This window comes from Megalops cyprinoides, chromosome 2 (genome assembly GCF_013368585.1).
Source record: "Megalops cyprinoides isolate fMegCyp1 chromosome 2, fMegCyp1.pri, whole genome shotgun sequence".
NCBI classification, from domain to species: domain Eukaryota; kingdom Metazoa; phylum Chordata; class Actinopteri; order Elopiformes; family Megalopidae; genus Megalops; species Megalops cyprinoides.
Window position 1 is genome coordinate 20,852,216 of NC_050584.1, and position 27,779 is coordinate 20,879,994.

Consider the following 27,779-nt stretch of genomic DNA (forward strand, 5'->3'; position numbering starts at 1 on the left):
TGTGTGGGCAGAGCCGAGCGAGCGGAATCCTCCCGGGCTGGACTAGCGCCGCTCTGTGCAGCTCACATCTGGATTGGCTTGCAGCCGCTCTACCTGAGGAGGCGGGCTCTTTCCACAGCGCTCCGCTGGGCTGCAGCTCTGCCCTGTGTCTAGTCTGTGCTTGTCAGGGGGGGCTGTAACAGTCACTGACTGAGCATCTGCCCTACAGAGAGCAGCGGAACTGTGCGCTAGTCAGCTGGAGAGGGAGGGAGAGAGAGAGAGGGGGGGGGGGAGAGAGAGGGGGTGAGAGAGAGAGAGAGAGAGAGAGAGAGAGAGAGAGAGAGAGAGGAGGCAGGGGAGAGCTGGAATGCGCTGGCGCCGAGGCGGACCACTCTTCTGTGTTTACTTCGGCAACCTCCTGACACTCCACAAGTCTGTGGGACCCGCCTGCGGAGCTCTCTGTGCCTTCTCGGCCTTGGAAGAGGAGAGATGAGCCCTGCCTGCGCTCGCGGTCTGTCCAGGTCACAGAGAGAGCGTCTTTCATAACGCTGCCTGCCACCTCTGAACCCCTGCCCCCTGCCGGCCCTACCACCTCCTTCCTGTCACCCTCGCGAGTTTGAACCTGCAACACGCGAGTGCACCAGACCTGAAGAGGCCCGGGACTGTGGGAGGCTCGGAAGAACCGGAAGATTTCTCTGGACCCTTGAGGGAGGAAAATGTCCAAGCCGTCCCGGCTGGCCCGGCCGTCCTCGGCCGGAGCGGGGTCCAAGCTGCCCTCGCCCCGGAAGGAGTGCCAGGGGAGCAGGCCCAGGGTGCTGAGCGTAGGGGAGAAGCTGATGAGGGCGGGCAGCGAGGGAAACCTGGTGAGGCAGAAGCCCCCCCAGCAGCCAGTGACCGAGGATCCACCGCCAACAAGGAGGAAGCCGAGCCCACCCAAAGGTAGGACCCTCTAAACCCTCCCCGGGGGCCCCGGTTCACGCTGAGCTGCGGGCTTCCAGGCTGACCTGAGATCAGATCTGCTCTGTTAGGCTTCTCATTCAGACCGGAGCTGTTGGCTGCCACTGAAAGAACACGCAGGGCTGCGCCGGTGCAGCCGCTGCCTGTCCCGCTCAATGCAGCCGGACCGCTTCCCTGGGGTTCGAGGGCTTAGGTCATCTTGGCAGCGGTTTGTTTGCTGTTTTTTAGTACATTCCTGTCTGAGGCACATGAGCCCGCCACATTGTTCTTCCAATCCCGTCCCAGCGGGGTGTGGATTAGGGCCAGGGTTACCCCTCCGCTCTGCCCCGGGCAGATTAGTTACTTTCTACCTCATCATCACATTCTGTTTCAGTGGGGTCAACTTAATTCGCTGGGCTTGAATTAATACCTGCTGCTGCACTTTTGAAAGCACGCAAGTTAATTGTATTGTGTGTTTTTTTTTCCTGGTGGTATGAAAGTAGTTAAGCTGTCTATTGGCGTCCGTGTGGTTACCTCATAACTTTTTTGACACAGTCAGGGCAATGTGTGGAGCCCCGTGACCGTGGCTGGGCTCTGCTTGCTGTTTCTCTTCACTGGTTTCTGACTGTCAGGTGAGGCCACAGCATGCACACATGATGAGTCTGTCAGCCCTGTTGGTTTTTTTTTTTTTTTTTTAGCCAACCGTACCTTCTGCCAATCACAGCGTATAGGCCGTCTGCCGAGGGTGCCACTCAAACTCTTTTGAGATGTCTGAATTGTGAATGTTATTTTTCTTACACCCCGGGATCATTTGCATGTGGCACAGTCTGAGCATCTCTCAGGTCATGCGCTGTGAGCTGAAAGAGGACTGGTGGCCGCAGGAGGTCGTGAGCGTTTGTGGGCCTCAGGACTGCATTTGTGTCTGACCCGGGGCCGTACCCCCCCACCCCCCCCACCCCAAATCCCACAGTCCCAGCGTGTTGTCCCCCCCCCCCCCACCTCCTGGTCATAAAACAGGTTACAGGCAGGTCCCTACTGGAAACCAGATGTCCCATCTTTAGCAGTTCTCGGATTTCACCACTCAAAAAATGCTACAGGCCAGAATTCTGCTTTCCAGTCAGACTTTGTTCGTTTTTTTGTTCTACGACTTTCAGATTCATACATTAGTGAATCATTGTTAGCATAATTACATGAAGAGTTTGCTGAGGAAACAAAACCCAAAAAATCAACAATGACTTTGAATATGAATAATTCATTTATTTCTCCTCCTTGCATGTCCCAAGATTACTTTCTGCTCCGTTTCTCTGGGGATTTAGCCGGGTTTGTCTGTGCTTCAGGAGAATACAAGACAAGCGACAGAGAAAATCCTTTTGTTTCTGCAAAAAGCGTATGGAGAGTTTCAGCCCTATGAATTCTAGAAGGAAAAGTGAAACAATTGACAAGTCATAAGAGCAGAGAAACCCCACCATTTCATTCAAAAAATTTTAGGTTTCAGTTATCTCTAACATTGAGAGTAAAACATTCATTATGAAAAAATGAATATCAGGGTCACACATACTACAGTAATGGATTTGTAACAAATACAGTTTAGCTGCTTTGTAACAGCTTGGCAGTCCAGGGATGCATAAAAATCTGTTGTATTTTTATTGTCTCTGGATCACACTGGAGCTGACATTGATGTGGACATAAGCAAGATTCAAAGCCAGTCTCCCCCGCTACCTGACTGGAGACAAAGCAGTGGTTGTGTTTAGTGATGGACATCCTTGGGAGATGGAAGTCTTCATAGAGACATCAGCCTGCACTCCATCACTGATGAAGGACATTTCCAGTGTGTGTAAGTCCTTCTCTGCTGACAGTCTCCAAAACTGCCTGGATGTGATTTAGTTGAAAGGCGTGCTTATCCTTAAAGACCTCACTTTTGAAAATCGCTATCACTGGAGATGTGACTCATGCCTGCTCCGCTAAACTAGACTTACAAAAAAATCACGGACAGTTATTAAAAGACATGTTACTAACCCTTTCCTCACAGCTCAGTTTGACACAAGCTTTGAAAGTGCATTGATCAAAGAGACCCACTCATTATCATCAATCAGAAACTTAGCTCTTGCTGGGTATCTTATGCATATGTTGGCCGATGTGTTGCTTATCATATTAATTCTTGTGTTTTGTGTGCTGTGAGGATACTTTAGCAAATCATTTCATCCACAGGTTATCATTCTGTCACTCAGAGACAGCCCTCATGGTGCAAATATATAGCAGGAACTATGTACTCCATAACACCAGGTGCTTTGGTCATATGTACAGAACACCTTCATAGACTGCATATTTGTATATTATCTAGTCATACTGGTGGATTTTTACTGAACCAATTCAGGGTTAGCATCATGGTAACACAGCACCACTCTGCTGATGTTATGCACCAGCATGTGTAAGGGATTCTTAGGTAGCCTGAGCTGTGGAGCAAACAGGTGTTGATTTCAACCCCTTTTAGAGAGTTAACGGCTTGACTTTGTTGAAGCACTAGGTAGTCCCCATAGCGAACTGCTCCCTGGTCACCATGCCCACACAACTAGAGGGGCCTATAGGACTGTGTGGTGGATGGGAGAGGGAGGCAGGGCGAGGTACTGTCTGGCCACACGTGACTGACAGTGCAATCAGTCTGTAAAAGGAGGCAGGGGGAGCAAGGGGTTAAGAGTGAAGGGAACAAGTCTGCAGATATAGGCCCACATCAGCAACCATTCCTTCACCATAGCCCGAGGCACTTCAGCATTTTCAGACAGAAAGAAAAGCACCGTCTAGAGTAGACCTTTTACTCACCAAGCCCTTTTTTTCCTTCTTTCTCCAGGTTTTCCGAGCAGATAGGGTTTAATAAGAGGGGGGCTTGTCCTCACATGAATGTTTGCACATATAAGTTTTGTTTCCTGTAACACATCTGAGATACTGATCTGAATCCTCTCTCCATGGCCCTTTGTAATGACGTGTGAGGGGAAGTTGCTTAGACGATGCGATGCCAGGGAGCAAAGTCAGACCCCCGTCTGCCTCTCCGGAAGGTGTTCAGGGCATGCGTATACATGCCTCCACCTTGCCTTTTTCGCCTGCCTTTGTCATGCTCAATGATCTGTGAATTACTTGTATCGCTGAAATTGTTTGTCACGTCAATCTACTTCTTTTTTTTTCTGGCAGATTGTGAGGCATGGTTGGATAGTCAGCCTGGCATTTGGCTCCGGTCATTTAAGGCCCTTACTGGAAATTACCCCAGCAACTTCTTGCATGTGTTACTCGTTAATTTGGTCTGAGCTGCAGCTTTCTTTCCCCAATTTCCTAAAAAAGGATTTTGTTTTCAATGGGATTTTTAAGACTAGATCACATTCCTCCCCCAAAAAAAGCAAACCGACATAACGCAAGGGGTTACATTACTCACTGCTGTTCCTTACCTCTGAAGTCCATCAGATAATCATGGATCTGAACTGAGATAAACGTCTCGTGGAGACAACACTGAAAAAGCGGGGTAAATACTTTGATGCTCACTCTTCATTCCTGTTCACTGTGTGTTCAGATCACTGCGTCTTCTGTGGTGTACAAGTATTGTGATACAGCCTTGCCTTTTGACAAGCACTCTGAAGTGTGTTAAGGCAACGGCATTTAAGGAAAATATGATCCCAGATGAGAGTCATGTTTAGGGTTGAGGACAATATAAACTAATGAAAAGTGCTTGTGATTAGTAAATGATAAACAAAAGGTCTTTTGGTAATTTCTTAATCTTGGCAGACATCTGTGCTGGAGGCAGAAAAAAAAATTACACATTAATCATCCTCGCTCTGAAACATTTGCAGTATTAGAGGGAAAGCCTCTGGTTGGTATTGGAAGGAAACTGGTATGCTACTTTCCGAACTTTTGAAAAAAAAAAAAAAAAAAAAAATCTGGAATTAAATGTGCTGAGTCCTGCGGTTACCCTGTCTACTTTGCAGCTGTGGGAAATGTCTCCCGTAATCCCAGCTCTGCTAGATTGGTCCACTTTGTTCTTTAGTGTTGACTTAACGCTCTTTACCAAGTCTCGGCTGCGATGTTTGAACTGGGTCATTCTGAGCAAGAGGCGGCATGCAGGCGTGTGTGTCTCAGACAGCCAGAATTACCTGGTGAATCTCGTATGAGTTTCAAACCCAGGCTGCAGTTTGGGCAGGCTATAGCCTGAAGGAGGTTTGATGTCATTCCTTGTCTCACACCCCCTCCCCCTCCAAAAAAAGAGAACCACTTTATAAACAGCGTGCTTGTGAGTACATACATTGTGAGCTGTATTGTGGGTATGTGAGTGGGGAGAGTATAGTGTTTTTTTCGTCCTTTCTTTATTTGTTATGGTGCTACATGTAGCCATACCTTTATTGTGGGGCAGCTGTGGTGTTGCGTGTTTTCTCTGTTTAGACTGTGTTCACTTTTCATTTGTGTTGTTACTTTCCCATGCATGCATGTCCCATCCATTTTCTGTAGAGCATTACTTTTAAAAGGGACAAAGACTGGAGTGGAAAGAGAACTGCAACTTTGTATTCCAAGATGAGGACAGACTCTCTGGCATCTCTAAACCAACAACAGAGATCATGCAGCATGTAGGAATGTTTAAATGAAGTAGTTTAAATGGGATGTGGAGTGTTTTATGCAGGGGCCCAGTGTAGCTCATGTGTGGATACAGGAAGTTATGTTGCATATAACAGTGAGCAGCAAATTGTGTTTTACTGTCGTAGTGGAGGGAGCAGTTAGCTTTGGGTATCGTTGACTGAAAAGGAAAACTGTTGAGTGTGTAAAGATTTCTCCAAAAGTACCAAAAGTACCTAATAAAATGGATGTGTTTTGTTGTGGGGCTAAAGTGACTCACCAGTTAACTCTGCAATAAGTAAGTCATGACACCAGACAATGAATTTGGACTGCAGACAGCAGTCATTGTACTTCTCTTTTATGGGTGCATAGGTGTTTTTCCATTAAGCATGGATAATCAGTTTTCCATCTGCTGAAATAAGATTGTTCCTTTGCTCCTGATGTGTGGGGATTTCTCTGGGTGCTCTTCAAAACTGTCTCCTCATAGGACACAAAGCAGATTCTCCCCACAGGACGCAGAGAAGTCTCTCTTCATATGACACAGGGCCATTTCTTCTGATAGTTCACAGATTGGTCTCTCCTCATAGGACACAGAGCAGTATCTCCTCATAGAACACACAGCGGTATCTTCTCATATGACACAGAGAAGTAACCACATAAAGCGCAGGGCATTTTCTCCTCACTGCACTGGTCACTCTTTGCCAGGGTCATGGTGGTTTCTCCCCACCATGTGGGGAGAGTATGGATTCAAATGCAGGCAAGCTTTAGGGTGTATATTGCAAAATGATATCTGTTGCTTTGCCATTGCTGCATTGTATTTATCACTTATAAGAGGTAATGTCTTATAAGCGATACAGGAAGGTAAATACTGACTAACACTGTAGTACATCAGCTCTGTTTGCAAAGGATCAGGCCTGCTACTAACATTTATCAGAAAGAATCAATTACAGCCATACTGGGCCACTCTTTTCCTGCTGTTCCACTCTTACTTTGCATTAATATATGGGTAGGACTTTGCCTTCCAGACCTAAGTCCTATGATAATTGAAAGATAACTGCTCATACAGGCTGACTACCTTGGCTTGCTGTCTTTCAAGTCATGATTAACTGATTGATTAATGACTATTGGATAGCCAATCATTATTAGACAATTTGCCTTTTCACTGTTTCACCATTCACCAGTTTTGTGAACACTGTTTATTTATACAATTTTATCCATCAGTTACACTATAAATTTAGACCATTGTGTCTTTCTGTATTAAGGGGGGGGGGGGGGGGGGGGCTCCATTTGGAGTTTGACTGATTTAAAACAAAGGGAAATCAACACACATTTACTCAATTAGAGTTCTACACTGATCTGTCATGAATGGACTATTCAGTTGGTTTACATCATTTCCCATCATATATCGTCCGTGGACGTGTCTGCATTTGCATCCATGCTATTCCACAGGAGTCCATTGAAAATAACTGCCATGTAGTGATGGATTAATGGACTTAATGACAAGATTTTGTGTGAAAGGGTTCATTCAGCACTGATGAGTTGATTGTTGCTAAGGAAGAACAGAAATATTATTGTCTCAATTTCAGTAGAGTTTCCTTGTTTCCGTGTGTGCATGTTTGAATGTTCACCAACAATATGCTACTATGTCAAACTATCATGGGTGGCAAACAATCAGAGCGGCAGTGTGGAATAGTAGAGCAGGCCTCATAACTGAAAGGTTGCTGGTTCAATTCCCTGCTGGGGCACTGCTGTTGTACCCTTGTGCAAGGTACAAGGTAATTATCCGGATGTTTAAATGGAAAACATATAAATAGTAAGCTATGTAAGTCCCTCTGGATGAGAGCATCTGCTAAATGGCAATAATGCAGTACAGTGTAATAACTGTAATGTATCTAATAATTGTCATTGCTATCTAGTAAAAAATAAGTGAAAAGATATATTATTACTGTTTGCTGATCAAAGGTTATTTATGTCCAGCTAAACTGGAGTAAAAGGCTTCCCAAAATCTTACCTAAACAAGAGTAAAGACAAACCTTCCTCACACAAGAGTAAAAACCTTCCACAAACGGAGTCTTGCTGTTCTCTGAGCTGTATCTGCCCATTTGACTATTTATAATCGGTGTGATGCAGAGGTTTTCTGCTGCTGTTGTTAATGCTTCTTTGGAGATTAGACGGTTCTTGTTCAAAATACCTTTTTTTTTTACATTTTTGTATTACGTAACCCATCTATGGCTGTTTCTAAAAAAGTATACGTGAGACAGTAATTATGGCGATCTTTGTATGCCATCACACCATTCCAGCATGCATGATTGGGTCAGACAGCTGTGTGATTCCGTACAGGAAGTAAACCCTTATAGCTCCACAGTCCTGTGACGTTTATAGCTTTGAACATTACTCTCTGCAGCTGTCCACTTTGATGCATTCACAACAGGAAAAAAAAAATTACAATAGGAGCAGTGGAAACACAGCGTCTGAAAGCGGGCAGTGTATGCTATAGTGGTTACAGCGCTGGACGCTCGTAGGCTTGCGGCTCAGATGGAACTCAGCTGTTCCAGCCTTGAGCAAGGTAATTTAGCTACCCAAATAGAATGTGGCAGGTGTAAACTCTTAAACACTGCAAGTCGGCCTACGCTATGTTAGGACTGTGCCAAGAAAGTTTACCGCTCATTGTTTTACTTAACCTAAGCATTTCTTCTTCAAATCCTGACTGTTTTGCGTGCCTGTTTGTGTGTGTTTAATGACTTTGAACCTCACTGTGGGTTCTTTCCACCCAACACGTTCTATGAGAGGGAGGTTTGCTTTGTTGCCCTGCCTCGTCCTGACCTTGTTCCCCCCTGCTGAACTCAATGCACCGTTCAGTGATGGGAGAGACAAAATTCGGCCTCTGTCAGGTGACGGGGTCTTGTGAAAGGGATTAACCATGTGGTTCAGAAGCAGTCACCTGTGCAATGTTGTGTTATTATCCCTGGGCCTCCTGCTCAGCCCAGCTCATGGGCCTCTGTGTTTTCAGTGTCATGAAGTGCTAAAAAGCCCAGTCAGTGCCTTCATCTTTATACTGAATTTCAGGATATGGGTAGGGGTGGGCAGGTGTTCAGACCAGCTGAAATGAAGTGAACCTGTAGCTGAAGAAGAGGCAACACAATATAAAGGCTATGGTAGCTGGCAGGTGGATAAAAAGAAATTGTAGCACATGTGTTGTTTTGTGGAAAGATATTGAAGCATAGATTCTTGCTATGATTTTTCATAAAGGGATAGCACATTGAGTTGGTAATTCAGCAGAACTGGTACTGTGCACTGTACCTCTGTAATCAGCTGAGATTATGTTGTTATGGCTTGTGTGCTGTGGCTATTTTAGCTTACAATGTTTTTGAGCTTTCTGTGAATGGTGACATTACCCCTAGCAGTCACAATAAGAGCTTGATAACTCCCCTCTTATGAGGAACCAGAAGCTTTTTCACTGTGGGCACCAATTTGAGGGGTGCCATTGTGAATTTTGTATTTTTAACACCCACCCAGACCTCACCCATAACATTATTCATGGAGATGCAGTTCAAATTTGCTGTCTCTCCTCCTGGCAGATTCCAGCAAGTTTATTCTTTTTAAAATGTGTTATCCTGCTATGAAGCCATCCTCTCGTTCCTAATCCAGTGTCCTTATCAGTAGACCAATCAATCAATCCTCTCATGGGCAAGTTCACTGGAAAAGTGTTTTTGTCTTTTTTTTTCCAAATAGGAGACTGTTATTTCTCGTGTTCTTAGAAGAGAAGGCAATGAGTGCTGTCTCTCCCTAGTGGCTGGCATTGTTACTGACCCTGAGAATCAGTGCCAGCAACAGAGGCCCATTCTGTGAGTGTGCCTGCCTGGTGTTGGGGTATAGCCAGCCCCTTTGTAAAGGCTGGCTCACAGTGGTCTCTCTCAGCCCTGTTAATTATGGTGTAACTCCGATTAAAGAAATTGCCCTCGGCAATCAGGGAATCCAGTAATACCAAGCTGCGGGGTTTAAAGTTACCTAATTAAAGATGTTTTCCATCCCTACCATTTAAAGAGGTGCATTCACTCTTAATTTTTGACCATTCATGCTTTTTAACCTGTGTTCACACATTTTTTCTAGCTGGTAGCATGTTTCTCATCACATCCCTATTCAATCAAGCTTTTTTTTTTTCTTTCAAAAAGGGCAAAGGCTCTTCATTCAAAGGTGTAGCGGAAGGAGTGTAATGGCTCCATTGAGAGAACAGGCATGTAGTTCAGACAGATGGCATCGCTGACTCTTTTCACTTGCACTGTTTTTAACCTGTGGCTGCTCCCATACTGTCTTGGTAAAAATAGAGATATATGGCGACTCCAATCTTGCTGACGTCTCCGTGTGTGCATTTCTACTTAACAGAGACTCAACGCAATGGAATGAACTTTACAAACCTATAAATTGCGATTTTAAAGGCATTCCTGAGATTCCTCAGTTTTAGGACCACTGTCTGCCTATGGTGTTCTCCAGACATAGGCTCTTCCTCTATTTGCTGTGCGGCTGTATTCTGTATGGCCGCCCCAGATAAGCAGCAGTCCTAATGACCTTCAAAAGCGGCGCAAACGCCACGTTATCGCCATCATGGTGGATTTCCTGTGCGGCGGACACAGGCAGCACCTGCTTAGTGGCTTTGTATGAGAAATTTAAAAATACACAAACACTAGCCAACCCTGTAATTACAGAATTCATCAGATGGCTTTTCCATAACATCAGAGTGAGTGTTATTCAGAGGTTAGCCTCCTCTGTTTTCCATTTTACTGTTGTGTAAATACAGCATGTCAAATCAGGCCTAAGGATGCTAATCCTAACCTTGGAGAACATGTCATTAGAAGCACTATGCACAAGATCTAGTGTTTCTTTTGTGTTTTATTCTTTTTTATTACTGCATGGTGATAATCTTAGATATAGTATTATTATTTTAAAAAACAAGTAAGCAATACCATTATCATTGTGAAATGATATTACTGAGCATGATGGGAGATAGAGCAAATTTGTTTGAAGGAACAGGTTGTCCTCTTCCCATACAGCAAGATCTGGGAGCAGGAAAGTCTCAATTACACTCCTCTCACTAGTGTCCAAGCTCTGTTTCTGCATAGTATTCATGAAATACAGTGGATATGGGAATGGGCAAGACCAAAACTGAATGAGATTCTTGACAAATAAATGCAAGTATCAAGGCCAGCTGTACGAGTTTTGCTCTGTGAACTCTTTTGTGTTCTGGTTTTGGAGTGTAGCACAATGGGTTTAGGCCTGTCCAGTGAGGGGATACGGCAAAAGTAAAAATGCTGGCTTCAAAACTGTTGAAAGTAGCTTTATATGGCAATCTCCTTCATTAAAACATATGTTACAACATTTCGCCAAAGAAATGTTTTGACAGCGATTGTGTTTGAACAGAGATTGGTTCAGAATGTTTTGTGTCAAGTGAATTGCATGGCATGTCACCTCAATTTGGGACTGCTGACAGAGAAGATGTGGTTAGCGACACGCTGAAACTGCCAGGGTCGCACAATTTTATCCCTTGTCCATTGAAATGGGGTGCTGGCCGTGTTCCAGGTACCCAAAATGTGGGCCTCTCTGTGTGTCTGCGTCTCAGATAAAGGGTTTCAGTCTACTTCCCGGGGAATCTTGGCTGTGGTGTCGCCTGCCACTGCTTGCCTTTTGAGATCTTAGGTTTATTTGCTCTCCAGACAGTTTGTTATTTGGGAACATTGCAGTCTGGTGAGACAACAGTCATCTGTTACAAATTCAACACGTTATCCGAGAGGGCTGCAGCTCCTCTGCTCTGCCAATTCCTGAGAAATTTCTGTCAAGTCTTTTTTTTTCTGGGTTTTCCCTGAGCTTACCCGTAATCGCATAGTTAGTGCTGCATCATTGGCCATCTCTGTTTTATTCAAACAGGGCTATTGTGACATTGTGGAGAAGACATATTATTTTGGCAGCTATTGTCAGACCACAGCATGTGAAATCAGATTTACTAGAAGCATAACAACCTGAAACATTATTTATGCATTCATAACCTGAACCATCAAAGTTAGACCGAAACAATGAAATTGCCCACTCGCTGTTAGCCACAAAAAAAATATATATATAATCACCCACCCAGACAGAAAATTTCACAATATGCTTTTCTATTATAGTCATTCTATTACAGCGGGGATCGATTAACTGAAGAAAGCGCAATAGCATGTTATGTGCAATTTGTAATTATTCAGTTGTGTTTGATAAATACACCTGTTTCAGGCATCGCTATGCCACTGCAGTTTGCATACAAGAAGCTGATTTATCCCGTGTGACACACAAAGACCGGATGGTCAAACAAGTCATTTTGCTGCGGTCCACATTCTGTCAGCATGCTGCTCTCCGCCAGTGGCTGTTCGCGTTTGCCGCGTTGATATGTGACATGCAGCGACATGCCCTAGTTTACCTAGATGCGGGCAAACTTTTTGAGCCTGATCAAATTTTCAAGTTTGAAATCTTTTTGGAGCACTAACTGTTGTCTGTGCAATAGTTGCTGTTTGTTTTTCTTTGTGCATTGTGCTTGTTTCAAAGCCTTTCTTGCATCTATGTATTGTTGCATGTAGTCTCATATACACAGACAACCCGCATTGCCAGTGGTAAAATCTGTTTTCGTAACTCTTTGGTGAGGTCCATTATGTGTAGTCTCTTCATGGTGATTTAAGTGTCATTTTTGAAGGGGTTCTATTTATTTAATATTTAGATTACAACAGGCTGAATCAGTCCCACTCTATCATGTATTTTTAGACTCTATCCCACATGTTAATAGGCCTTGGAAAAATAGGATAATTTTCAAATGCATTGCTCATTGTCAAAATGTTATAATGTGTTTTCCATTTTGATGCATGCTCTGCTAGCCTCTCTGGGAGCACAAAAGGGCAAGAAAGCTATACTGTGAAAAGATCCTACTGAATGAGCCTATTAGACTCTCTAACATAGTTTCCCTCTGGGTGAATTCAGTGGCAAACGCAATGAATTGGAAGATGTTTGATGAACTGTTTTCTTTTCAACTTCCTCCACACCAAAGGTATTTTGCAAGCTATGCATTTGATTGCATAAATGTGGGTGTATTTCCTTTGAGGATTTCCAGGTTATCCAATGTTCCATGCTGTTACAGAGTAGTCATTATTTGGTGAGGATATTAAAATCAATATTAATATCCAAGTTCTCCTGACAATGAAATGTTAGTATTGGATACATGATACGTGGTGTCCATTGCCTTTGGCAGGATGTAAATTATGTTATGAAACATGCCTAGGTCTATATTAATCTTGAGTGTAAATGTTTATGCATGATGTCGCAGTCATGGCACAGTGCTCCATATCTAATCTGAGGCCTGGCTTTTGAAAATATTTTGTTTCCATTTTGTCAGACAGGTAAGTCCACTTATATAGCCTAGTGTGCACACCAGTTAGTGTGAAAAAAAAAAAAAAAAAAACTAATGTGGGTCCACTTTTCCCGCATAAACCCACCTGATTCTTTGAATTGGATTAAACTTGTAATTCAAGCCTTTAATGTGTATGAAACGAATGGTAAGAAAAGTGCTTAAAATTGTAAAATGTAAAATGTAACAGTTGTCTGTCCACATCATATATGCTGCTGCAGTCCCCCTCCTAGTGACGCAGAGAGCTTGACTGACTGGCTGTGGTAAACATCTGAAAGACTCTGTCCAATCAGGACATCTGTGGTATTGGCAGACATCTATAGAACCATCTGTGCAGTTACTACTGAAGGGAGAGCAATGTCACAAGAGGACACAGATCTAATCAGAAGCTGAAATAGGGCGCCTCCTACAGGCCAGGTTGAGGCTTTGCATCACTGGAGGTCTGGCTGCTGCTGTCTGACTGCTATAGATATGAGGTAACTAGACTGGCTTAAAGTTAAACAATCTGATGTATTGTAACCAGTGCTAAGTATTAAATGGGGCAATCCTATCATAAAATCTGTGTAGTCTATATGTAGTGTCCTGACCGATTAAACACAGACTCTCAGAGAACATACAGTATATACCTCATATTCTGATACTACAGCAGCCTCATTGTGAGACAAATAATTAGATTTTGAATAAGATTGAAGGCCAAAATGGCCTACCTGCTCTTGAGTGTTACACGATTACCTTTGACCACTTCCACTACAAAAACAAAAAAGAGCACTCGTTAGGATACTGTTAATAACCCGGGGTTGATTTAAAATGTTGATAGAAGTTAAGATATGACTAATAAAATATTACATAATAGGATCTATGGTCTTTCATCAGAAAGTGTTTCATGTGAAGAGCAGGCCTTGCAGCCCATTTATGCTTGATCGTTTTTTTCTGTGGTTTATTCAGCACTGCATCAAGGCTGATCTTAAACAATTCAAGGGACTCTGCTTCCAGTTTGAGCCCTGGTAAACTATTCCAGGCATTAATAACCCCCTGTATGAAAAATACATTCTGGTGTCTATGTGGAATGTACATTTAGCTAATTTCCACCTATACCCTCTTTTTCTGCTGACAGAACTCAACCATAAATACCTGATGTACTCCGCTTTTAAAAATGAAAAAAAAAAAATATATATATATATATATCAGTCAAATCCCCTGAGTCTCCTTTTGCTGAGACTGAAGACTTTGTGTCTCAAATTGATCCTCATAACTTATTTGTTTGATAACCAAGACCAGTCTTGTTATCCTTCTGTGTCATTATTACTACTGTGTCTTACAGTGTGGTTCCCAGAGCTGGTCACAGTACATTAAAAGTGTTCCAGTAAAGGCATTGTATATCATGAATATAACACGATTACTTTGTACTGAATACTTTTTGCTATATCTTTCAACATCTTATTCACATTTTGCTGTTAGTGTCTACTATACTTTTATTGTTTCTAATTTCTTTATCAAGGTCATTTATGTAAATAAGGAAGTGCGTTCAAGATCGATTCTTGGGGGATTTCCCTTTCGACAACAGCCTGCTCAGATGTGTTCCTCCTTATCATTACTCTCTGCTTTCTATGCTCTGAAGCCAATTTTTGAAACCACTTTGGGATAACTCCATTAATTCCTCCTGATTTCAGTTTAAAAATGACTCACTCAGATGGCACTGTCAGCACATATCACCAAACAAATAAATGTGCCTATATAGACAGTACAGACTTGAAATAACATTTTTCTATATTGTCTAATTGATAATAATATGCAGGAAACATGTTTAGACAATAAATATTAATGTTACTATTAGGAAGGACCCTCTGTTTAATTTAGTGTCATACAACCAAAGGGAGAGAGCCTCCATTTAAGCAGAGTTCACAAGTTTTTCTGAGATACCAAAGAGCCAATTAATGATGACTAACTCAGTTAGGGGTGTGGCCGAAAAAAAACTTTATCTGTACATTCATGCTGATTGGTCTATACAGAGTGCTAAGGCATATTGTATAAGATGGCTGAAAGATGCAAGGTAAATGTGGTTGCCTGTTTGAGCTCAGTGCTCTGGACTTACAGTTCATTTCAAAAAGGGAAAGGTATTTTGTTTGGAAATGGCAGAGGCAGCCACCCATGTGAGGAGTAAGCTATTTAGCTGATAAAATCCAATTTTAATCTATGTGACTTTTTTTTCCAAATTGAGCTGTTTGGCAATAACCTGAATGGAGTTATATCTCCATCCAGGAACCTGCATCCAGGCAAAAGTCAACATTGTTGCTTTTTTGCACATTTGTGGCCCTACATTCAAGCTTGTTTCAGCTGTGCAATAGTTTATAGTCATAAAATCAGGTACCTCACCAGAAACACCACAATGCCATCATAATTACAACTCTTCATCTGAAATTCATATTAATGTAAACCTATTGTTCTCTGGAGTAGCACACACTGTATGTCCACTGTTCACATCCTTGCTAATGTTTTGTATCTTTGGAAATGGACAAAACCACTACACCCTTAGATCAGAGAGTTAAAAATGTGTTTAAGTCGGACGGGATTGTCATCCATCTGTAGTTGCTGTTTAAACCCAGTCAGCAAATCATGTTACAGTATTTTACAGCGTGGAGAATAAAGGAATTTAACTGGGCCTGTGATGGTATCAGTGGACCTGGATGCAAATGTGGTCTCACTTCTGCAAATATTATCCCTTCTTTGCTGCATATCAAACTTTTTATTTTTTTTTTTTTACTGTCAAATGTATCATAAACACGTCTCATCCTGCAGTGTAGAATCATTTGCTCCTGGTTTGGAGCACAGAAAGAGTCAAGGGGACTTAAATCTCAGTTTATTTGTCAGGGTAATAAAGCAGAGTTTCAGTTAAGGCCCCCTTGCCCAATTAGGAGTTCTTTTTTAATGCCAGACCTGTTAGTGATTCTCTTTCAAAGCCCCCATTGTTTTGCTGCTTCACTAATTGAAGAGGCTAATAAAAAGGGGAATGACAGATGCGGTTGTGTTGGGATCTGCCTGCGCTTGTAGTGTGTGTGCAGTAATCACTGCAGACAGAGGCTGTAAAGTGCATGCCCATTAATGTCCCTTTAATTACTCTACTACTTGCATGGACTGCTGCTCAAGGTTAAAGGGCTAGTGACTAGATTAAAAAAAACAGTAGAGACCCAATTAATTTGCAATTTCATTGAAACTTGAAATGATTAAATAATGTAAAATATATGGAAAGCTGTAAGTAGTACTGCATACTGTTATATTTAGTACAAAAGGTGCAATGGGTGGCATTATTTGCTCCCAATGTGCACTAGTTACTTCTGCTATTTGGCATCGAGAGTCTCTGAAGCCCAAGACAAGTCTGACCCGTGTTACACTGTTATTCTTTCAGTTCCATCTTTTGCTTTTGTCAAAATTCATGTTGAATTTGATTGCAAGATATATTGCAAAGTGCCTTATCTTCCACGGCATTGTCTGACTGCATTCTCATCTATTGAGGAAACTCCATTTATGTGAATAAGGCAAAACAACTCAAGTCCTTGTAGAAGCTGACAAAGCACAGATTCTTAGCAGAGTTCAGTTTTCATTATAACAGCAAACTGGCACCCAAAAAAATTACCAAAATTTGTGTGCCGCTTTCCAAATTCCTATTGTTCTTCCTAAAAATGGTACTCATTTCTGTGGCTGTTTTTTTTTCTACAATTGAGATAAAGCATAATGTTAAGGGACCAGGGTTTCCGCTTAGGATTTTTTTTTGACGGTCCGGTGTCCGGAAAGGATTTATTTTACCGGAAAAATTTGAAACTTACCGGTCATGTTTCAATAACCGTCTATGTTACAAACGCAAATATAATGTACACCTAGGTTGACGAAAGAATGACAATAACCTCAAATCAGTTTGACTATTTAATGAACAGTAACAATTAAGCAAAATGAACAGTAACGATTGAACAAAACCTCAACATTAGCCGCTAAAATGTAGGCTATTACAAAACATCTGTAACCTGTAACATCTGTAGCCTGTTTAAAAAAAAGGCTAGGCCTACATGGCATCAAATATAGCCTACAGGCTATCAGGTAACATTTTATTTCCTCCTTTTTTTTCTTTGCGGCAAAGTCCTCTGCTGCCGACTTGAAATCCAATGCATCCAATGTGTCTTTGCAGCTTGCAATGCGCATAAGCCGCGTCACTCTCTCCTCCTCCAGACAACTTAATTCGATTCTGCAGGGAGAAACCCCCCTCTACTGGCATGCTTGACCCGGGCAGAACACAGGCCATTTTAGCCAGTGTAGCCCAGTGGGGGTACAGCTCGCTGAACTCATAAATAAGCACGTTTCGCTGTCAAAACACAAATGTCCTGTTTAGGGATAGCCTTCTTTATAGCTACGTTTTGTATGAGCATTATTATCAGACATTTTGACCGGCAAGTTTTTAATTTATCGGGTTTTTTATAAATTTTACCAGGCAAAAACTGGTAATTACCGGATAATGGAAACCCTGCAAGGGACAACAGTAATATGGCGCCTGGGATTCCAAGTCCACAGTTCAGTACACTAACATCCACACTACACTGTGTCCACATGCTTTATCTGTGAATAATGGCTTTTCCCTTGATTGTAGGGTGGGGCATGAATGTATCATCCTGACTGAAGATCTAGAGATTGTAGTGTGTATTTGTGGAATGGGTTCCTTGGAAGCACCCTTGGCTTCAGCACCAGATGGCCGAAGAGATTCTGCATTTCCTCCATTTTGCAAGTCACTCTCTGCAGGCCTCACCCAGCAAGACCAGGATAACAACCGTGTCAGACCTATTTATGCTCACAGAGAAGTCCACTGCTGCACTCTACTTGTGGTAATGTGGGGAAGATTTGGGACAGTGTTCTGTACTCTGAGTTTCTGCAGCAAAGAATTGATTCTGCCACTAGGGAATCCTCATGAATTGTTTTTTGGGTAAAGAACATAACTAGGAGACAAACAAAACATTGGTTTCTGAAGTACTGTCACTAAGGACCAATAATTTGCAAGATTTAAGTGCCACTTGGATATTCAATCACTTGAATTCTTATCTGCAGCTTCTTCAGGGGAGATCCATTAAACTAGGCAATGGGAGATCCCTTCCCACTGAAATTATTGGTTTCCATCATCTGAACAACATTAAATTGGCCACTTAGGTCAAGTAGTTTAGTCCAGGAAGTTGGGGAACTGACAGCCTTCTCAGACCAGGAAACAAAGTGGCTGTCAGTCTTGTGAACAGCGTCACTTTGTTGGCAGGCCTCTCACTTAGCCAGCCTTTCATATCTCTGGTGACTTCTATGCACTTAATTGGAGTGCGTATGCACAAACCACAGTGGAAGAATTAGTTGTTTCCTGCACATCCCCAATGTAATGAGAAGCACCTGCTGAGCCTCATCTGAGCTGGAGGTGACGCCTCTGCTGCTTCCGACTGTGTGCATGAATTATCTCAGTTTACCGCTCAGTTGTCACCAGTTGTGTAGTCAGCTCTGACATATGGCTGGTTAGTGAGGCTAACGCCTCTTTGCCCCCTGTGGAACTCTTCCATCTGCAGTAACTGCTGTCCTGTGCTTGAATGTATAAATACTGAGGATGTGTGCACAGTGGGTTTAACTCCATAGATGTCTGCAGTGCAGCTCTCCACATGCTGCAACTCAGGTCACATTAGTGGCTAGGCAATACTAGCTCCTCCTTTGAACTTTCAACCCGTGTGTCACAACATGGCTTTTGACAGCTGGCAGTTATGTCACAGGGGTTTATGTCAGAGAAACAGATTGGCCGCCAGGTGTTCTTTTCACCAGCTCACAGGTTTATATATTTATTTGTTAGCTTGTTGTGGCAAAGAGAGATTCCATCCAGAGGTGTGAATCAGGCAATTGCACATCACAGTGAGTTTTTCCTCAGTATACAGTAACAGTCTAAAGTTTGGACACAACTTTTACTCTTTATTTTAGAATAATAGTAAAGACATCAAAATTATAAAATAGCACAAATGGAATTATGTAGTGACCACAAAAGTGTCAACTAGCCTGTAAACTAGCCTGTAGTTTAGATTCTCCAAAATAGGCAAAATGTTTTTAAGCATCATCCTCACTATTTATATTTGTATAAGAAACAAATTTCAAGCAGTTAAGCACAAGTCTTTATATCAAAATGTCTTTGAAGACATGTTTTCCATTACTTTAATCAGTTGTGTCCAAATTTTTGACTGGTACTGTATGTCAATTAAAAAAATGAAGTAGACAAATAAGTTAATAAAAGCATACTCCGCTGTTAGCTCAAAAAGGACATAAATCATTTTACTGAAAGTTGTCATAACCATCTAAATAAAATCATTTTTTTTTTTTCTATTAACTCGGGTTAATCCTTTTCATTAAAAAACAAAGTGAAACTTCCCCTTTGAGAACTCTGGAATTCTGGCTCAAGTTCAAGTCTACTAATTGGCTAGAATAGAACATGAAAGATATAAGCCCTTTGCTTTCGTCAGAAAAGACCAAGTGTCTGTCATGGGGGATGGTTTAAATGCAGGGGGCAAGTGGGGGTTTAACTCGTTTCTACACACAAAAATGAGCACTAAAAATGCCTTGTGCAGCCAATTGCAAGGACCGATATCTGTCTCAAGCACAACCCCATCAATCTTTTGACTGTTTTTAGCTCTTAAAGGTTTGTAATTGAACCTGCTTTTTCAGTGTGTGGTGACACCTTTATCAGACCCACCTTCACCTTATTTTCCTCCCAAAATCTTTCTGTTTTTTTTTTTCCTTTTTTGCAAAGTACTTGTTGAGCTCTATGTACGGTATGGAGCAAGAAGTGCCCTTTTGTGCTGTTCCTGCCCCTAGGAGTTTATGGGCCAAATTATGGGCGTTTACTTTGGGTTTGAGTCGAATTGTGCTACTCCAAGTGGAAGTAGCTACCCTCTGATTTACCTGTTCATTTGTCAGTCTGTTTTAAGCGCTGTCTGTACATTTAATGTTTTATGTCACAGCTTGATTGCCTGTTGTCGTCATAGCTTGTACGTCTTTCGCCCCCTGTTGAGCAGCCTGTGCCTCTCCACCATTTTCACTCACTACGTGTTTGAGTAGGGCACAAAAGGATCAGAAGTATGTTTTTATGAGGCCTGTAGAACATTTGTAGCACTACCAAACCAATCAAAGCCATAGATAGACAGCAGAGATTTAAAAAATATATATATATATATTCACAGCAATTCACCAGATGTCTGGAGGTCGACATCTGCCATCATTGCTAAAATTCAGACATTGATCAGCTGCTCCATGCTTTCCAGTGGCTGTATTCCAGCCATTAATAAATGTTCAAATAGTGCATACGCTTCTGCTCCCCTGTTTCTTCTTTTCGTATTGATGCCACATCATTACTCCGCAAGTCACACCATAGACGTCTTGTCAAGTAGCGGCTCTGCTTGAATGTGCTTCTCACCAATAGCATGGCAGGTCACAATAAAGAATGTATTTTACTGAACAAAGCCAAGCGCACTGTTAAAAGATCAAAGTTGGATTGTCTGTGCCGTGCAGTAAATGCCTGTCGGATCACCTGTCGAGTTTTAACAGTCTAATAGCATTGGGTTTCCCTTGCCAAATTTTCATTCATTATGGCTGTTGCTTTCATCTCTGCTAACAAGCAAAATGTGAATTCCATTTAGACGGGTTACAGGGTTTTCTCTGCAAAAGTATTTGTGTCATTATCTGTCCTGACAAGATAAGCCTGCATCCGCCAAGGACAGTATCTGAGTGTAACTGCTACCTTTTAAATGTCTTTCAAAATTGTGGAACTAAATGTGTTTGAGACGTATTAAGACTGTGGCATGTATTTTTCACACTTTCACACACAACATTCTGTTCCCTGAAGAAGCAATGACAGAGTTAAAGTCATTTCTTTAGCGTACAAATGCACAGCCTTCTGGCTTGTTATTACGAGGTAATCATCCTCATGCTGTCTTTTTTTTTCTGTGACACAGATTTTTACTGTAAACGTGTAAATGATCGCCTTGTTTGAAAATTCTTTCACTTTTTTCAGAAGATACAAATATAGCTTCCACCCTCAATTAATTCTTTGTTAGTGTTTCTGCTTTATCAGTCATTGCTGCACTTGGTTTTAAACTAGTCTATTAATTTGTCTGTGGCACTTTTATTTCCTTCTTTTCCTAATAATAGTGAATTGTCAAGTGCTGTAGTGTGGGCAGCAGGTTTTGACATTGGATTTAAGAGTTTAGAATTCACATAGCACTCTACAGAGTGGTACTCACTGGATGACAGGCCCTACTCCACTGAGCAACTCAAAGGCTCCTGCCAAATTGCAGGGTGTGAGATGGGCAAGCAGCAGGCCAAGCTACTTTGTTTTGGTGTTATGGGCCACTGCTGGCTGATGACAAGCCTGGGGTTGAACCCAGACCATGGAGCTCAGCTTATAGTGAAAGCAAGTGCCTTAACCACTGAGTTACTCGGGAGTCCCTACACTTGGCAATACTTCTATTTCCAATTTATGCATAGATGGGCACAATGAGACGATAGCCAGTTCCAGTTCCTTTGGTGGTTATGAGATATCATTGCATTTAGGGTTCTGCCTCTGACAGTCCTAGCCTCTACTAGTATGGACAGCATATTCTGGTACTGCCTAATGAGAGGACTTAGAGTCAATGATATTTAGGTGAAATGTTTTTCTGAAAGGCATTACAAAAAGGGTGGCAATTCACAGCTGTGTCTTCACTTGCACTAATGGGCAAGAGAAAGTGGATGGCACATCATTTCATTGATTCTCAGTGGAGAAAAGCAGAGATCTGTCTCCACTCTTCCCTGTAGAGACTTGTTAACTAGCCACTAACAAGCTGCCAACTGTATTATGTACATTTTATAAAGCTGGCCAGCAATAGATTCCCATCTAGAAGATGGCATTTTGCATTGACAGGATGTATTTTACCCAGGTAACCAGCTTATGGTCTGTTGTCAATTGGTTAAACTTAACTACTTGCTAGCTAGTTTGCCAGTGTTAGCTAGCTGTGTGACAAAATGGTGTGTAATACTTTAGATAATTGAACAATTTCTGACCAAATTTCTCACATTGTGCTCACTCTATGGATAGCTGACTTCAAAAACCAGTGTACAGGACTGAATTAGATATATGCACTCCATGAGCAGCAAAAATATACAGAACAGCCATTCAGTGTGAAGGGCATGTCTCTGACATCAGTGCAGAAATGTAACGCTTACATCAGGCTTTCTCTCTTGTGCTGGATGGGTTTGCTGTGAGGAGTGGAGCAACTTTGGTCCAGAAGCGGTGGTGTGACTGGAGGCTGGCGAGACACAGTGGGTTTGTGTGGAGATGCGTATGGGTGGGGGCCTGGACTTCCACGTCCTCCTGGAGGCTGGCTATCTTGTGGCACACTTGCAGCAAGGCAGTGCGGTGGAACACCACTGACCCTCACTGAGGGGCCGCTGAGCTGGAACTGATCACGTTCCTTAATAACACGACGACAACCGGAAGCACAAACAGCAAGGGGGTCATTCCAAATGTAAGGAAAGGCGTTTGTGGGGGTGGGGGGGGGGGTGTATTTTAGGCATACGGTTGCTGTGCAGTAAAGCAGTGCTTCAGACCCAGCTCCCCACCACCCCAGGGCACAAGTGAACTAAATCAATCACCTCAGCTTTGTCAAACTGAGGGAATCCGCCACAGCCATATCTCCATCTGTGTCTGCGCTCTGGCACTTTAATGACTCCAGTGGTCACACGCTAGGCTGACGGTATTGTCTTCACTTCACAAACCTGCGCCTTGACTCTGTGGCTCACACTTTTCAGTTCAGATAAATGCATCACCCTCCTGTTATTAATTTATTTACTCCAGTGTCTGTCTTAATTTTCACATTGGTAAAATATCTTGTGTATTTACACTAGCCTGGTGGTGTTGCGCTCACTGGACAGATCTCAGACTTTCATTTGAAATTAACAGATCTCTTCTGAGATTAATTTGTTTAATCAATGACTAATGTTCCATCAATAAAAATAAAGAGTGAACATAATCCAGCATAGATCAGTGGAGGTTTAACAGTAGTTGCTCTAAATTAAAATGGCATCTCCCAGCTGTGTTATATTAGGATTCCAGATCCATGGAAAGTGGCAAGGTCTTACTTTGCAAGTTTGTGAAAACATGGAGTGGGAAGAGTGTGTAATTCTTCCATAATAAACATATAGTGGTTGCAGGCTTTTGAGAATACTGCTGATAATCATGGAAAGAAAGAAGCTTAATTTTAGAAGTTCTGCATAATACTTATGACATGTAAAAAATCTGATATGAAAATCAATTCTGGTCTGGGCTGTTTGTGACTGCACACACATCATGCCCTTCGGACCATCTCTGGCACCGCCCAAGCCCATGCAAAGCTACCAGCCTTTCTGTTGCCCCAGACATGAGATTATAAAATAACTGTAAAAACAACCTTTCTTCAGGGCCCTGGTTGATAAAAAAAAATGTCAGGACTGCCCTATGGCGTGTTCCGGATCTTCATGGATGTAATACACCCTACAGTCCTTCTCAGGAAATAGAATGCACTCAGAGTGCACAACATGACCGGAAGCACAGTGATAACCGCAAAAGTTAATATTAAAACATGAAGAGGTAATTTTTTTTTTCTCTGTGCCTGCTAGGACTCAGATGGCAGGACAGCACACATAGTTTGCAGATTATTTCTTTGCAGCCAGTAATTCCACTGAATTTCAGTACATTCCTCCTGTGGGATTTACACCACTGAGATCCACAGGTTTATTTTATTTGTAGTGTCAATATTAATATGTTTCTTTTGTATTGGCATTGCGTGTTGTAACATTTTGTGGGGGGTTTTTTTTCGATTTGTTTCAACACTTTTTCCCACAGTGTTGGTGTATTTGATGTCCTGTAGGTTGTGCCAGAGTATAGATAATTAATGATGGCTGACCTTATTTTATACAAACAGAATTCATCGGATGATTAAATTAGTGTCTGTGTTCGACAGAGATACTGTCTCACAAGCTCTTGTCTTTTTTTCTTTAGCATCCTCCCACAGCATCATTAACATTAATGTGTTAGAGTAATGCTACAGATACTGTTAGCTATTAGTGAACAATTGTACATTGTCGTACCAGCACTGCCTTCCCCAGATAATTTAAATATACTCTAAAGCTGACATAATTTAGCCAATTTAATAACATGTTTGGTGATTGCGTTGTTGATTAATCTAAGCCATTTGATGGTGAATCCAACAGCTGCATACAAACTTAGGGGCTCTTATGAACACATTAACATGTGGTGCAGCTGTCTCTTTAAGGACATGATGAAACTTAATCCTTCGTCAGAGAGAGTCTCACAGAAGGTTTTGCAGTGGCCAGCTGTACCAGTGTAGATACTGAGGAACCCCAGGCTTAACGGCATCCAAGAATCCAGCATTTTATTTTCATAAACGCAATCTGTCCTCCAAAACAGGTGGCTAATTAAAAGAGTTGCTCAGAATCATAATTGGAAGTCTCCAGTCTAGACAGACAGAGGCCTCGGCTAGGACTCTGGGAAAACATCTTCAGATGTGTACCCACCATGGTCACCCTTTGATTCATTTTCAACTGTTTCCATTTGTTTGTACTTAATTCATTTGGGGATTGATTTGGCAGAAGGGATTTTTCAAATCGGAGACAGCCAAGCCCTGTTGTTCCTTTGAGAGAAAATAGCCAGAGAGATGTCATTGCTTTCTTTTTTGTAAAGCATCATTTAACTTTTCTGTGTTCTGTGAAACTACATTCCTCAGAATTCATTTTGGGTATGCTTTAATAAATCACTCAAGTCTCAAGGAGCGCAAATGCTGAGTTCCATCAGTTTTCCGGAACTGCCTTGGCTACCTCTATGCACCCTCTTTCAACGGAGAAAGTACCACACACTCCAAGACCCTCAGTTTTTGCTGAGTTATTTCTAGGAAGCCTATGTCCAGTATGAAAAGTCATAGCTTTTGAATAAATGTGGCTAGTATGAAACACATCCTGTGAGAAGAGCAGTCGTATGAATTAAAAAAAAGGCTGTAACTGTTAACGAAGCTAAGCTCCCTTTAATGGCCGTCAGTCCTAATGGTATTCATTTCCAGCAGCCTCAGAGATACATATCTGCTTTGCATGACTTCAAAGCTTGTTTTGGGACCCCTTGGTGAGCATTATCTCCCCGTGACTCTAGGTTTAAGTGAAGTGCAATTGCAGCGAAGATATCCACAGTAACATATGGTGTGTAGACTGATTCAAAAGATGGAGACTTCAAGAGCACCCCTTCTTGGTGTGGAGGAAGCCCAGTGTGTTTTGCAGCTTGGCTGTGAGCACAGCTGTGGGTTCTTTGCACTGCCCTGAAGAGAGCGAGCCTGAATGTGTCTGAATACTCCTCCACTACGCCACGGTAAGTATCTGAGAGCTGGCGCTAACGACCTGGCATCAGCAGTGTAAGTGTATTTTAGTCCAGAACCACATGGTAATATATAATATTAAGTGTTTCATGTAAACAAGAGGCGAACACAACAAATGGTGCTGAGACTTGTCAGAACTGATAGAGACCTAGTAACACCCCCCCCCCCCCTTCTCCATTGTTTTCTAAGCTATTTCTTGCCGCCTTTGATCTCTGGAAGGCTTTCCCTGCTTACATTCTAAACCTGTTTACTGAAAATTCACTCTGAAGGTATACCCATCCTGCATGCCGATAAGCTGGATGCAGCCTTTTTTTTTGTTGCAGGAGGAGGTGGAAGGCAAGTTAAATAGAGTCTTCAGAGTCTTCTGTGCCGTCAACCTGTGCTCTCACATTTCCCCCGCTTTCAGTTGGGGGCCCTTGGTTGGGGGGTGAGGTGGGGGAGGGCAGGTGACGAAAACCGGCCTTCTCACCCGGGGAGGAAAGACAACATGCTTTGAAATGGAACAGAGAGCAGGGTCATCCCAAAACGGGCCACCCCTCGCACCCTCAGCGACAGCAAACTGAGGGGGCTTTAGCCAGAAAATTCCACACCCCCTTAAATTTGTGTCTCGGTGGGAGTTCACAGCAGGAAGTCCTCCACATGTTTCCCGTTTAGCTGGGGAGCTGCTCTCCTCCCCTGCTTCGTCCTGCCTCCACTCTCAGCAGCCTCAGACGGAGGTGAGCAGGACTGGAGAGAGTGGCAGTTGGGTTAACACACACACGCATGCAAACACACGTACACACACACACACACACGCTTCCTCTCAAACAGCCCCAACAATAGTTCCGTGACTCCGGGGGATCTGGGGGGAGGGAACGCTCTGCTCCCACTGGGGTGGGGGGGTGACTGGAGCCAGCGTAAACACACAGAGCCCTGGAAGTGCAGGGCTGAGTAACAGCGAAACGGAGCGTGTGGGGCAGGGCTCGAAACTTCCCAACAGCAGCAGCAGCAAGTGGGACTCGGACACACAGGGACGTCCGATTCACTGCGGGGGACAGGGGGTGAGTAGCCTTATGTTTCCCACACCCACGCAGCTGCCTCACTAAAAGGACGCAGTGATGGTCCCGGAAGGCTTTCTGTTCTTTTTTGGCTTGTTCGTTTCGTTGCTATTTACTGAACTCTTGCGTCCTAATGCTTTCGCCTGCTGCTAAGAATGCTAACTGGGATAATTAGACTCCCACGTTTAAAGACACAGTTGGAAAATTGTTTTGATTCGTGTTTTGATTTGAAATTTGAAATGAAGAAAAATGCACTCACATAAACATGGTGATGCTTGGTGTCCATTACAAAGCTGATCCACCACTTGAGAGATCATTAGCTCTTTAACTTGCAGGTAATGACATGTCAGGCTAGTGAGTCTTTCATTGTCTTCTTTATGGAGAAATGTTTGAAGGAGTTCAGTTATGTGACTTGGGTGTTTATTTGCTTAAGTCTTTATTCTTAGGCTTTTAAAAACTCTAGTTCATCTTTGTTATTTTTAGTTGGAAAAAAAAGTTTTTGGTAGGACAAAGAAAGTCTTATTGTTGGACATGAGTCTTGCTGGACCACAGTATTTTTAAATGCTGACATAATATCAAGCACGGTTCTCATAACTCTCACCTTCTTTCCATTTTAAACAAATAAATATGATGGAGGCATCTCACATGCAAGTATATGAGCATTGGTATAATGGTCTACTCTGGCTTTTTTGATAATAATGGTTCAGCTCTTTACCTCGCTGAAAGGCACTTTAGTGGGAGAGGGAACTGGTTAAATCTCTAAGCTCTCTCTCTTAGGATCTCTAAGCTTTTAAACCTTAAAATTTCCGTAAATATTGAACACTTTGATGTTAATAATGTTACACAATATTCATGCGGCAATGATGAAGTTCAAATCTCCTTACTGTATCCTAGAATATGCTGTAAGTGAAGTGAAATGTAAAGTATTTGCTGTGGTTTAAAGAGTCTGCCTATTTTCCAGTCTGGATTTATGATACCCCTGGACTGCGCCGGGTTTTCCACATTTAAGTAGATTTGCATGTGGAGAAGCTGGGACATATCCCGTGCGGGAACCCTGAGGAATATCAAAGTTTCAGAAGCATTGACACAGAAAGGTTTAATATAAATTCAACTTAACGTCAAACACTCTCAGCTCAATGATGGGCTCTAAATCTAGATGAAACCAAAGCTGGACATGGTTTTTGCAACATGCAGGCTACAATGGGCGGCTGCAGCGCTTCACTGACAAAAAACTGCAGAGGGACCCTTTTGGTAATGCAGCCTGTCCCTACAGCGATGTTTGCATGAAGAACAGTAATAATTTTAAGATCAAGTCTTTTTAACTACTAGACTATATTACACGGCCTACTGACAAAAGAAAAGGTGATGTATTATTTG

The 27,779-nt window shown here is 42.5% G+C and overlaps 1 protein-coding gene across 1 annotated transcript in view; it reads left to right on the plus strand.

The window, feature by feature from the left end:
- Positions 1-346: 346 nt before the first annotated feature.
- si:ch211-285f17.1 (sickle tail protein homolog) overlaps positions 347-27,779 on the plus strand; it is a 121,960-nt gene continuing 94,527 nt past the window's right edge. Inside the window, exon 1 of the mRNA XM_036555498.1 lies at positions 347-918. Coding sequence (XP_036411391.1) covers positions 696-918 — 223 coding nt within the window. The 5' untranslated portion in view covers positions 347-695. The remainder of the gene's footprint in view (positions 919-27,779) is intronic.